The 13663-nt window shown below is 41.7% G+C and overlaps 1 protein-coding gene and 1 long non-coding RNA gene across 9 annotated transcripts in view; one reads left to right on the forward strand and one right to left on the reverse strand.

The window, feature by feature from the left end:
- The window catches only part of LOC129530107 (uncharacterized), a 72855-nt gene that overhangs the window by 10254 nt on the left and 48938 nt on the right, over positions 1–13663 (forward strand). The gene's annotated exons all lie outside the window — the stretch shown is intronic.
- The window catches only part of ADGRG2 (adhesion G protein-coupled receptor G2), a 134097-nt gene that overhangs the window by 5032 nt on the left and 115402 nt on the right, over positions 1–13663 (reverse strand). For 6 of the 8 annotated variants that reach the window (XM_055376709.2, XM_055376706.2, XM_055376707.2 and 3 more), the window contains 10 exons: positions 13479–13622; positions 12734–12856; positions 11728–11773; positions 11510–11613; positions 10254–10375; positions 8350–8618; positions 5383–5482; positions 4517–4800; positions 1567–1668; positions 409–561 (listed from right to left, as the gene is read on the reverse strand). In XM_055376709.2, coding sequence (XP_055232684.1) covers positions 409–561; positions 1567–1668; positions 4517–4800; positions 5383–5482; positions 8350–8618; positions 10254–10375; positions 11510–11613; positions 11728–11773; positions 12734–12856; positions 13479–13622 — 1447 coding nt within the window. The remainder of the gene's footprint in view (positions 1–408; positions 562–1566; positions 1669–4516; positions 4801–5382; positions 5483–8349; positions 8619–10253; positions 10376–11509; positions 11614–11727; positions 11774–12733; positions 12857–13478; positions 13623–13663) is intronic. The other 2 variants (XM_055376711.2, XM_055376710.2) reach the window with 1 other exon arrangement.

Raw genomic sequence — 13663 nt, forward strand, 5'->3', positions numbered from 1 at the left:
CTCCATCTCAAAAAAAAAAAAATGTTGAACATGTATATTATGATAGATGTAATAAAAATTGCTATAGTCTTATCAGCTATTTTAGGTACTGCTCTCACAGAAATAGCACAATACTGAAGTCTTTGGACAATAGTTAAGTGAGGATTTAAAATGTTAAAATTTTTAGGTCATCATCAATTCCCACTATGAAAAACCAAATCTTAAAAAATCGTTGTTCCAGTATTTGCTCTATAATAAATCAATTTGGATTAGTAAACTTTCTCTTTTGTAAGGGAACCACATTTTGATCCACTAGTCATATATGTATTAATAGTTACTCACTTTGCTTAGCCAAAATGCCAATAAAGGATAAAAGTATTTTAAAAAATAAACACTACCTTGAGAAATACTATATTGAGACATACATACCATTCCCGCTTGCGTGTACTGAGCAATCATTATTCACTAGCAGTGTGGTGGAGTTAGTGGAGTTACTGCTTGACTGTAAGGAATTTGAAGAGCTGGACACTCCTTGGTTTACAGTCTGCTTCTTTAAACCATTAGTAGCAGTTTTACTCCAGTCTACAGCAGAATAAGCATTACAGAAAAACAGGGCAGTATGTTGAAGCTCAAACGCAAGAGACAGATCACAGTGTAACAAGTCCTAAGCAACTGATTTCTCACTTCAGGATCTTATGGAGAAGTCACCTTCCACCAGTTGGTGTGATAACATGTATTTTCATTTGGATTATTTATATTTGTCCTTCAAATGACTGTGGGGTTAAAAGTAACCTATATTCTCCTAGAACTAAAGGCCAAGCTAATTTGATTATGTCTATAAATATCCATAGAATTCGGTAGTGATTCAGAGCCTCACACTGTCTTAACAAGAACACAAATAGTCTGTGTTGTAATGACTAATTGTTCTTCACTCCATGAAAATGATTGAACTATGTGTACACTGCCATTTTCTGAATACAGACTCCCATGTCCCCCAGATACTGCAAAGGTGGTATTCATGCAAAAGGAATGTAGCTTTTCAAACAGTACTTCATTTTTCTCATTTTCTTAAAAAAAAAAAAATGAGCTATTTGCTCTACTACCCAACCGGGTATATGTGAAAATCACTTCAAAATAAACAAATGTATGTTACAACCAAATGTATGCTAAAGCTTATACACAAAGTCTGGCTTACTAACAAATAAAGCAACTGACAACCAGGACCTGTGGAGAAAGGATTGAGTTGAGATTTTAAAAATTACCAAGGTAAATATTAAAAATTACTTTGGGAAATGAAAAGCATAATCTCAATAGAAAATCAATTCTAAAAATTTTACTGTTGCTTCATTGAAGAGGCAGCCAGCCCATTAATTTTATTGCTCAAAAAATTCCCAGATATAAATAATTATTTTTTAATTCACTAGATTTTTTTTTCTCCCTTATGTTCACGATCAATATTTTCTGTTGAGCAAATTCCAGATTTGCTGGAATTCACTGATTTCTAGATTGGATTTGCTTTGGATCTTAATTTATACAATCTTTTCCTTGAGATTTAAGAGGAAGAGAAAAAGTGAGGTAAATCTTTACCAGAATTTTCAGCCAGCCGTAACTTTCCACAACAAAGATACCGCCTCCATTGCTTCCTGACATTTTCTTTGGCCACACAGTAAAAGATGAATATGAAAAATCCTAAGGAGGGAAAAAAAAACCCACAATGAATTCCAAGCTAATAGCTGAATGTCATAAGCTCACTTTGCACAAAAGATATTAATAATTATTTTGGCAGCTGTGGGCAACATGAAATTTTGCAAATTGAATAAAAAGTTCAGAGTCCTAGGAAAGCTTGCTGTCAAAAGACATCGGGGAATGAATGCCTTTAGAAAATCTTTGTAAGATTAAGAATATTTATATGATAAAAGGAATCATAACTTTGCATTTCCACAATTAAATTCACTGTCTCCTCCCACATCCTGTCCTTGGCCTTCCGTATCTTGGAATTACAAGCCATCCACCCAGGATCCCAGCTTGGACTTAGGCTCCTGCCTCTCCCTCCCTCCCTATTTAGAATCCGTTTCCAAGCTCTGTCAAATGCCATCTCCTCCACACATCTTTCCCTTCCCACTCTCCTCCTCTCCAGCCCACTGCCATGTCCTTTGCTTGGATCTCTCTCTCCCCCTCAAACCCAGGCAGTACAGCGATGCACTCACCTACCTGCCTGCCTCCTCCTGACCTGCCCCAGGTGCTGGCATGGAGAGCAAGCTGAAGACCTGAAGGGGCCCTGGGACTCCACCTCTCACCCACTCGGGTGCCCAGTCAAGGCAGGCCAGGGCTCCCCAGCCAGCCCCATGGCTGCCACTCCCCAAGGCTTTTGCCAATAAGTATTTGCTGAGTGAATGGATGAATTCTGGGTTCTCTGCTTTCTACTTAAAAACCCCCAATCTATTCATTTTAAAACCTTCATTTTAAAATACCAGGGGCCAGGCGTGGTGGTGGCTCACGCCTGTAATCTCAGCACTTTGGGAGGGTGAGGTGGGAGGATCACTTGAACCCAGGAGGCGGAGGTTGCAGTGAGCCGAGATCGCTCCACTGCACTCCAGCCTGGGTGACAGAGCGAGACTCCATCTCAAAAAACAAACAAACAAAACAGTTTTGCTTCTAGTAGGGTATATGTGCCCACCGTCAAGACTCATGTCTGAATATTACACAGCTTCATTCATTTGTCACCCTGGAAGTCGACCATTGGTTGCATTAGGAGAGAAACAGCATGTATAAGAGAGGCCAAAATCAGAAGCTATATGTATATATTCAACCACCCCAAAAGCCCTGTGCATTGGGGTTAGTTTCCTTGTATAGATGAAACAATACATTCATTCCTTTTATCCATTCATATTCTAATGAGAAGATAATCTGGGGAAATGAAGAAAAAGGCAGATTCAGTTTCCACATTAAACATGTGAGGGTGGGTACCTTGCTTTCATGTCAATGATTAGTGTAATGTGGGCATATATATATTTTTTTTCTTTTAAAGTATCTATTACTTTCAGTATTGCCGTGGTTGGCAAATAAAACTTTTCTTAAGACCCTTAAAAAGAATTTGCTCATGTTTTTGGTTTTGTATGTAATACCATGCGGTGTAACACCTGGATATACCAATTGAGGAACCGCTATATTATAAGTAAAAATTAATAACCATATATAACTAAACAAGCATCTCTGCTGGCTTCCTCCAAATTAAAATAAGAACCAACAACCAAATTCGGCATTTGAATTTAACCTCAGGTTGGGATTTCTCTGAAAACCAACAAGATGATCTATTGCCTGATAGAACTAGAGAAGGACAATATGGGAGCAAAAGCAACAGGAAAGATGAACAAAAGCCAATGAGAAGGCAATTAAAAGGCATCCCCAAAAGAGGATTCAGAATAAAAGGAAACTAAGGGACAGTGAATTATTGTTATTGTAATGTAAACCTAATAGCCTGCTGGGCTTTTAATGCCAAAGCACTTCCATTAAAAATTAACAGCAGACACGTCTTTCATAACACTGCTCTAAAAGAATTAGTCATTTTCTTTTCTAAAGAGTACAACTATCAGGGTTCCAAGATGCATGGGCTTCATTAACCAATGGGAAACCTAAAGCAGATGGCGACACACAGAGCCTGCTCTCTTTCCCGCTGAGTGTCCCAGGGCAGCAACTTCTTGGGATTAGCCTTCAAGTAAGACTGCTGCCACTTGGGTCTGTCTGTTGCCTTCCCATTTCTCATTGTCTCCAAATCGCTGACCTAGGAGGGGAGAGTGGTGAGCTCCCACAGGCACAGTCATGGTATGTGTGCTTACAGTCTGCATGTTCTACTTGAATACAAAAGTTTTTTTTTTTTAAAGAAACCAAATGAAGGAAGAATAATTGACTTTTTCAAAAAGTGTTCCTGGCAGGTTCCCCTCAATATGGTCTCTCCAAGGAGACAACGATGAATAAGGAGAAAAAAACACCATTTCTTGAATTTAGTAAGCACCTTTCCTCCAAGGATCTCAAAGCACTCCCTCTCAATAATAAATATGTCTTTCAATGAAAATATCATAAGCCACTAAATAAGCTACTTTGCATATACAGGCATACCTCATGGGGTTTCACAGATAGTACTTTTTTTTTTTTTTTTTTTTTTTTACAAATTGAAGGTTGTGGCAGCCCTGCGTCCAGCAAGTCTCTCAAGGCCATTTTTCCAACAGCATGTACTCACCTTGTGTCTCTGTATCAGCAGTTTTTAGCAATAAAATATTTTTAAGTTAAAGTATGTACATTTGTTTAGACATCATGCAATTGCACACTTAATAGACTATAGTCTAGTGTAAACACAACTTTTATATGCACTGGGAAACTAAACAATTTGTGTGACTCACTTTATTGCAATATTTGCTTTATTGTAGTGGTCTAGAACCAAACCCCCAACATCTCTGAGGCATGCCTGTACTCTTTTAGTAGCTACATTTTTATATTCAACTGGGATCATTCAGTTTGTATTTGATGCTGTAAAGCTTACCTTGTAAGGTATTAAAGATGGCAAACAGATACATGAAGGTCACGTTAACTGGTCCCCAGGCAAAGAAGGCAAAGCCCCAAGTTATTCCCAGTAAAAATGTAAGGCCAGCGATACTCCTGAGGTCTTGAATACTGGTTTTTCGCTGGGCTCCCAGTTGCTTCTTCTTTTTAATTCGACAGAGCTGAACCAGGACCACAATGAACATGCTGACATTCAGCAAAAATATCACACAGAAATATCCCACCACCGTAATGTAGAATACTGCATTGTTGTTGATCCAGCAGCTGGAGTCGGTGGATGGGGGGAAACAGGGGAAAACATATTATAGTAATGAACTAGAGTTCAAAATGATACAATGAATCTCTAACATTTTACTGAAACATTTTCTACCAGTACAAGAGAAAAAAAATGATAAAACTGCTATTCTCTGCAACCATTTATAGCTCTAGGGAAAAGAATCTAAGAGTTTATTTGAGGACACTTGGTGATTTAAAGTATTTTAAAAATAGACCTTTTTTTAAACATTCAGGATTTTGCCCCTGTAAATCCTAGCAACTCTGTTCTATGAGTCTTTATTAATATAACTGGAATGTCATTTTATCAGAGGCTAATGAAAATATTTTCAAAATAGTTCTTCCTAATTCATTTTTCTTTTCAGAATAGCTCCTAATTCATCACTTGAAGAGTAGCATGGCATTTCCAGCTAGCTTCTCTCATTACATATGACTGTGAAGGCTGCTGTGAAATATTGCTGGGTTTTATTAGGATGATAGCAGGAGTCAATATTGCTGATTAGATCCTCCGTTTTCTAGGAGCATTCCATTTTCCAGTTCACTTAGCATTCCCTTAGGGGGCTTTGTACTCACAAGTCATCCGGTGAACCATTGGGGAATTTCCCATAGGATCCAAGCCCATAGTTATCTGGGGATATAGTCAGGATGATGGTCACAACCACAGCTGGTACCCCTGGAAGATGGGAAACATTGGTCACACCTAATTTTTTTTTTTTTTGAGACGGATTCTCGCTCTGTCACCCAGGCTGGAGTGCAGTGGTACGATCTCGGCTCACTGCAACCTCCGCCTCCTGGTTCAAGTGATTCTCCTGCCTCAGCCTCCCTAGTAGCTGGGATTACAGGCGCGTGCCACCATGCCTGGCTAATTTTTGTTTTGTATTTTTCGTAGAGACGGGGTTTCACCATGTTAGCCAGGATGGTCTCAATCTCCTGATCTCGTGATCTGCCCGCCTCGGTCTCCCAAAGTGCTGGGATTGCAGGCGTGAGCCACCACACCCGGCTGGTCACACCTAGTTCTAATAACCAAAGTAGGTGACAAGACTAGAGATCACATCCTATTTACATCTTGTAGCAGAGACTGGCTAGCTGTTCACCAGGCTGGTTTCTTTTCCTCTTTGGCACATGACTGGATGCTCCCAGCCTCCCAGGCAGCTGGGTGTGTGTGGCCACATGGCTCACTTTGGGCCCATGGGATACGGGCACAAGTGATTTGCTCCACTTCCAGGCCTGCCCCATAGAAACCTCCTGTGAGATCCTCTACTTTCTTTTTGCCTGCAAACTTAGGGCAACCTTGAGGCAGAGTCTTCAATAGCTTGGATCCCTGAATAACTGCAAGACCAGGGACTCCTCTGCCCCTGCTAACTAGACTGTAGGTGAGTGAGAAATGATCTTCTACTGAGATTTCAGGGTGAATCTGTTACAGCTGCCAGTGTTGCCTTTAACTCCCCACCCCCCACCCGGCCCCCCTCTGTCACCCAGGCTAGAGTGCAGTGGCACAATCTCGGCTCACTGCAACCTCCGCCTCCCAGGTTCAAGTGATTCTTGTGCCTCAGCCTCCCAAGTAGCTGGGATTACAGGTGTGCACCACCACACCTGGCTAATTTTTGTATTTTTAGTAGAGACGGGGTTTCACCATGTTGGCTAGGCTGGTCTCGAACTCCTGACCTCAGGTGATCCGCCCACCTCGGCCTCCCAAAGTGCTGGGATTACAGGCATGAGCCACTGCACCCAGCATTGTGCCTTTAACTTATACATGTCTGGAATGTACATTTAAGAGTCAGCAACTCCTGGCAAATCTTTCATTACGAAACCAAAAGTCCTCAATTTGAAGACTTTGAGACCCAGTGAAGGATGGAGGGTTCTGTCCTGGCTGATCCAGGGGGTGGTGACTGCTACTATGCTGGCTCTGTTGAGAGCCCACGGACACTTCCCTTCAGAGAAGGGTCCCCCAAGTTTAAAATGGCTTTCGGTGGGGAAAGAATCCTATTCACCACTGCACACCATCACCCGCCAGCCCCATGCCACCGCCCCACACTCTGCACACCGACCAGCAGACGTCCTATCTCAAGGCTCTGGTAAAGAACAAACAATTCCTTGTCACAGACCAGTTGCAGTGCCTGGTAAAATCAAATCTAATAGTTCATTTAATGCCTTTGCGCTTGTACCTTCTGGTGACCCTGACATATGATAATTTTCTAAGTGAGACACTTTGTTAAAAATAAAACATTGGGGGTGGGGGCCTCATACTTAAGAAAGGAATCTGACTTTCAGCCTTCTCTAAAGAAGACAGAATCCGTGCCCCGTATCTGGAGCGGTGACTTATGTTTCTGGGACAAGCAGGGAAAGGGTGTTGTTCTGTTGTTCTTCACAAAGACATAGTGACATAAGATAGAAGGCAGGGTGGCAAGGGTGGTGGTGTGCTTTCAATCTTGATGTGTAGGAATATTTAGCCTGAAAATAGAGGCAGTCTGGTGGGGGGGATGGCAGAAGGCTGCATATAAGGAGACAGAGAGCCAGGCTTGCTGTTTTCTAGCTTTGTGAATTGGGGGGAAATCACATCATCACTTGGAGCCAGTTTCTTTACCTACATTTGGAATGACTGCCTGGCTCACCTCACTGGCTTATCTTGCATGGGGTCACTTGTGTGAAAAATAGGGGATTATACATCCTGTTATATATTACTTGTAGATTATCTAAAGGACTCTCTGGCAGAAGAGGTATCAACTTACTGTTTTCTGCCTGAGCAAAACCACTGGTAAGTGCCACCAGGGAGCCAACTGAACTTAATGGAAAATCAGAACTGTAGAGCTTTATAAAATGGTTATTGGCTGCCTTGTAAGGTCATGAACTCCCCAGTAATAGAAGTATTCAAGCAGAAGTTAGATTATCTTTAGTCAAGGATAAGTCAGGTGGAGTTGAGGGTTGAAGAGGCTCCTGCATTGGGTGGGAAATTGAATGAAGAAATCTTCAAGATATTTGGGGAGCCTAAGGCCTTGCGACCTGCCACCAATAGGCTGCACAATCTGAAATGTCATGCCCACGTGGCAGTGAAGTTACAATGGGTTTTATATGTACATTCTCTCACTCTGCCCTTCTTAGCATACTGTCATACGTGTCTGATATCTGGGAGGCACAAAGTAGAATGAGGCTGGCTGGGAGCTCAGGGACTGAGAGTTTGGGCTCTTTACCACCAAGCTAATGTTTTCAATATATTACCACCAAGCTAATGTTTTCAATATATTGAGCACCTTCTGGCACCTTCTGTGCCGGCCCCAAATTCTAGTTCCTGGAGATACAAAGAGGATTCATGGTTCAACCTTGAGGAATTTCATATTCATAACAAATCCAAAGAAATAAACAGGTGTCCTAGAAGGAGACTTGACAAAGTTGCTCTTCGGGCAGTGCACATGTAAGAGTATAAAGCTGTTTTAGAAACTTGCTGAATGTGATCTGCTTCATCGTTTCCACCTGCTCAAAAATCAAAACACTGGAGAAAAAGCAGAGAAAGTCCAGGCAACATGCAGGCAAGCTTATACATACCCCAACCGACAATGCAGAATTTAAGGATGTATTTTCGGATGTAAGTATTAAATACTTTGACAAGGGCCAGGTACATATGGAATGCTTCTAGGCCCATCCATGTGAATGAGACCAAGAGAAAATAATGAAGAAATACAGCCGCTGAGATGCAGAGGCCTTGCATCTTATACAGAGCAATCCACGAGTCCAGGAGGAAGACCAGGTTCAGCAGAAGCAGAGCAGCACACAGCTGGATGAGGATTTTGGAAGGGTAATCCCTCCGGATCTTTCTAAAAGGAAAGGATGAGAACAAGAATTAGCATTCTACTCTGCCAACCCTCCAACTTTTTTTTGGTTTAAGATAAGGCCTGGCTCTGTCACCCAGGCTGGAGTGCAGTAGCGTGATCTCAGGTCACTGCAACCTCTGCCTCCCGGGCTCAAGCGATCTTCCCACCTCAGCCTCCTGAGTGGCTGGGACTACAGGCGCTCTCTACCACACCCTTATTTTTTTTGTAGAGACACGGTTTCGCCATGTTGCCTAGGCTGGCCTCAAACTCCTGGGCTCAAGCAATCTTGCTGCCCTGGCTTCCCAAAGTGTTGGGATTACAGGCATGAGTTACCACACCTAGCACCAACCCTTATGTAAGCATATCTGTCAGGCTCTTTGAGTTTTAAGCAATTTATTTTTATTCTTTGGTAAATGTCTATATGCATAAATTTCCTCTGTTTGAGTGTATGTGTATATGGGGTGGGGGGAGCTTAAAACCAACAACAACAAAGGAAAAATCTAAACAGAATCATCTGTGATAACCATAAGGAGAATTTGTGTCTGTATTTCTGTGGGACCTTTTACATGCTGACTGTTGACCCATACTTTTAAATAGTTTGTAGTAGACTCTACTAAGCACTCGCCCTATTTCTCCCAGACTACTTTCGGAAGCATTGGTGCTGCTTCTCATAGAGTCTGCTATATTCAGATCTTCAAAATTTAACCAAGATTCCAATATTATTGTATGTTATTAGGTAAAATGAGATCATGGAAAGAAGAGTTTAAACTACAGCTAAATGTAATAGCATAGGAGAAGCCAGCTAATTGATGACATGTTCATGTTTATGCATGCAGAATTAGATCCGATGAAATCATTCTGAGTAATGGCTGGCCTTCTGGTTATTTAGTCTCACTAATAATATTTCCAAAGGCTCACTAGAAGATCCGTAGTCACAGCTAGACCCTAACTTTGGCACTGAAAATAAATTTTTACATTTCCTGATCAGTGTCCAAAATCTAAATCCAAGAACCTACATGTTGTTTCGATTCGTTAATGCAATAAAAATGCCCATGTCCTTCTTTTCCATTAGAATTTGTTGGAATTACCCCCAAAAAGCAACCAAAGGGACCTGTCTGGTAAGCCAAGAAGGAAAGGCTGTTTTTTAGAATGGCATTCTTGCTGCAGAGCTACACTCACTGAATATCTATTTTTTTCAGTAAAGCTTTTACATCCTTATTTCTCCCCATCCCCACACCAGTTAATGTATTTAATCCTTTGTGTTTGCTCAGTATAATTTAGAAATGTAATTTATTAAACATAGTTCTTATGCTGTACATGGTGCTGTGGTCTATTTCGGATTTTGGGGTTTTGGGGCCTGCATCCCTCATTCATTTCACACTTTATGTCTATCAGGTACTGGGTGTCATTCTGGGGCACCAAGATGATTCTGACACAACCCCTGCCTTCAGGGAGTCCACAGACTAGTGTGAGGACACAAGCATATAAACCAAAAAGTCCCATAAAGTTGATACATGGGTGCTCCACTAGCTGGGTGTACAGGGTAAGGCAGGCCGAGGAAAGGGCTTAGTTAATAAATGTTGGCAATGAAGGTGAGTGCTGAGTCCTAAATCCAAATTTCCAGTTGTGGATACTCACTCAAAAGCTATGTAGGTTACAAGAGTCACTGACAGAAAAATTGATGAAAGTCCACAACCAATATATGTAATGAACGTCAGAGCCATCGTTTGAGCAGGCAGCACAGATGTCCTAGATAGGTCCTGGAAAATGAAATATTGCTTTTAATAATCAAATATTTTTAAATAAATACAAGACTTATGATGTATCAAGTATTCTAGGGATCCATTCATAGTCTATTCAACAAACCTATGAGGTAGGCACAATTATTACTATCAGGTAAAGATAAGGAAACAGAGACAGACACAGAGAGGTTAAGTAACTTGCTCAAGGACACACAGATAGAAAGTGGAGAAGCCAAGATTCAAATTCAGGTCTGGCACACTCCAAAGCCCACATACTTGATCACTGCATTATAGTGCAATGGAAAGGAACTGGACTAGGAGCCTAAAGACTGCAACTTAGCTCCTGCCTCTTACATTTCTTAGTTCTATGATTGTGGGCAATTATCTAACAAGAGAGTCTTAATTCTGATTTTAATAAAATGACAATAGCAACTCCCCATTCTACCTATCTTGCAGGACTGTTGGGATGATTAAATAAGAGCATTTATGTCAAAGTGTTTTGTAAAAATCTTAAAGTGCATTGCAAACTAAACAATTTTTATTACTCATCCTAATCTGAATTCCTTAGTTCTCTTAATTATTTAAAAGAGAAAAACTTAAATGTAAAAAGAGAATGTGAAAAAATACTTGTCTTTCACGTTCAGGTATTTTCCTTCAGGTGCATTTGCTTATTAGAAGAGGAATCTCTCTCTCTCTCTCTCTTTTTTTTTTTTTTTTTTTTTGAGATGGCGTCTCTCTCTGTTGCCCAGACTGGAGTACAATGGTGTGATTTCGGCTCACTGCAACCTCTGCCTCCCAGGATCAAGCGATTATCCTGCCTCAGCCTCCTGAGTAGCTGGGACTACAGGTACGCACCACCACACCCAGCTAATTTTGTATTTTTAGTAGAGACGGGGTTTCGCCATGTTGGCCAGGCTGGTCTCGAACTCCTGACCTCAAGTGATCCACCCACCTCAGCCTCCCAAAGTGCTGGGATTACAGGCGTGAGCCACCATGCCCAGCAAAGAGTAATCTCATTGGTGTATAAATCAGCCACAATATCATATCTGCTGATCTGTCAAGGTTATCCATCCATCAGATTAGACATTGTAGTGTGATGCCCAGCTACCCCTCAGACTCAGAATTTAAGGCCACGTGGCACAGGCATATTACCAGTAGAACGCCGAAGCTTGTTAGATGGCTACAGGTACAGATGGTTTCATTCAATCTCCTGTCTTTGACAGAGCAGCCATCGTCTGACCAGCCTCCTCTGCCACCTGTTGGCATTGGGAAGAACATCTGTCCCATCAGCAAGGCCACAGCACCAGTGACTTCACACCCTCCCCAATTAACCCACTCAAGAGTTTGAAAAGGTTATGACTGGAACTTACCATTTCTGCCCAAGTCCCAAAATACACATCTCACTGTTAACTCATCCTGTGGTAGAAAGATAAATCACAAATAATTTACTGAACTAAAAAAAAAAAAGCAAAACTGAAACGTATTTGAAAAAAAAAACTGTGGTTTTTTTTTTTAATTTCAGAATCTTAGGCTTAATTTTTAGAGAGTTCTTATTTTATATGGTCCCTAGAAGCAAGTAAGCCCTAAATAGACCAGCACTTCTTAAGCTCATCAATCGTGCATAGGAATCACTTTGGGGCCTTGTGAAAATGCACATTCTGACTCAGTGGGTCTGGGTTGGGGCCTAAGACTCTGCATTTCTAGCAAACTCCCAGGTGATGCTGATGCTGTGGGTCTGTGGACCACATTGTGAGTAGTGAGGTCGTAGATGATGCTTAGTGTGAACTGAGCTGAGAATCAGACCTGCAGCCACAGATCCACACACACTGATATCTGATATTTCACAGTTGTTAAGAGCTTGCTTTTGCACCAATTCTTCCTGGAAATTAGGTGGTCAATTTTTTTTTTTTGGGGGGGGGGGACAGGGTCTCACTTTGTCACCCAAGCTGGAATGCAGTGGCCCCAACACAGCTCACTGCAGCCTTGAGCTCCCGGGCTTGTGATCCTCCCGCCTCAGCCCTCCAAGTAGCTGGAATTACAGGAGCCTGCCACCACGCCCAGCTAATTTATGTATCTTTTGCAAAGATGGAGTTTTGCCATGTTGCCCAGGCTGGTCTCAAACTCCTGAGCTCAGACAATCTGCCTGCCTCAGCCTCTCAAAGTGCTGGGATGACAGCATGAACCACTGCACCTGCCCTGGTCAATTATTAAGTGTGTTAAAATCCAATGGAGAGATGTGATTCTAGTCCTGCAAACTACTCCAACTGAGCTGAAGGTTCTTTCTGCCTGATCTGCCTTTTGCCGGCCATGCCTTACAAGCATAGTTTGTACAAGGTGTTCCTGGTCAATGAACAGACGGCACTGGCCTCTCCCCACCTGGCTCGGGTTGATGTGCTTTAATGTGACTGTCACGTTTCTTGTCAAGTTCCTGACGGTCAGGTTTGCAACACTCGATGATATGACGTAGCTGATCAGAGAGAGGTTCTCCAGGGAAGGATCCTGGCACACCAAGATGGCAAGGGTAAATGAGATATTGTCAGAGTTTTAGAGCTAGAAGGAACACTAAGGAATATTCAGTCCACATTGTTTATCTTACAATATAGGTCAGAAATCGAGGGACAAGGAGGAAAGTGACTTTCCCAAGGGATCACAATCAGAGAAACAGAGCTTGTTCTACGATACAATGCTCTAAATACTGAGCTAAACTGCACAGATTGACACAACAGGATTTTGTGAATCTTTAAAGGGAACATAGCATTAAGCCATTTAAGCCGTGTGTCCCCAAGCAAGTCACTTAACCTCTCTCTGCGCCTCCATGGCTTCATCTGTAAAATGGGATAATAATAGTTCCTTCCTCTCAGGGTTGTTGAGAGGATTAGAGTTAACATTTGTAACTGCTTAGGATAGTGCCTGGCAATTGGTAAATATAAATACTATGTAACTGTCAGTTACTGTTATTTATCATCACCAGTATCATTAGGCTGCATTTAAAAATGAACTGCAGCATTTCGGCAATTCATTTGACTTACGGCAGCCTTAAGAATATTCGAGCACTAAAAGAAATGAAATGCCCTCATCTCCAAATAAAACCCAAGCCAAAAGCAGTGAGTAGCAGTTTTACCTGAAACAAAGCAGGTGTTTCAAAAAAATTGAACTGAACCCTGGAAGCTAGCTCCATGTCATTAGCTGGTAAATTATTCATCAGCGATGAAGGAAGAGTAATTGTGCCAATACTGTTCTCAGGAGCTTGGGTTTCCAGAGAAACCTGAAAATCAAGTGGAAGAGAAGAATAAATGTCTGGAGCTA

This window comes from Gorilla gorilla, chromosome X (assembly GCF_029281585.2).
Source record: "Gorilla gorilla gorilla isolate KB3781 chromosome X, NHGRI_mGorGor1-v2.1_pri, whole genome shotgun sequence".
Taxonomy (NCBI): domain Eukaryota; kingdom Metazoa; phylum Chordata; class Mammalia; order Primates; family Hominidae; genus Gorilla; species Gorilla gorilla.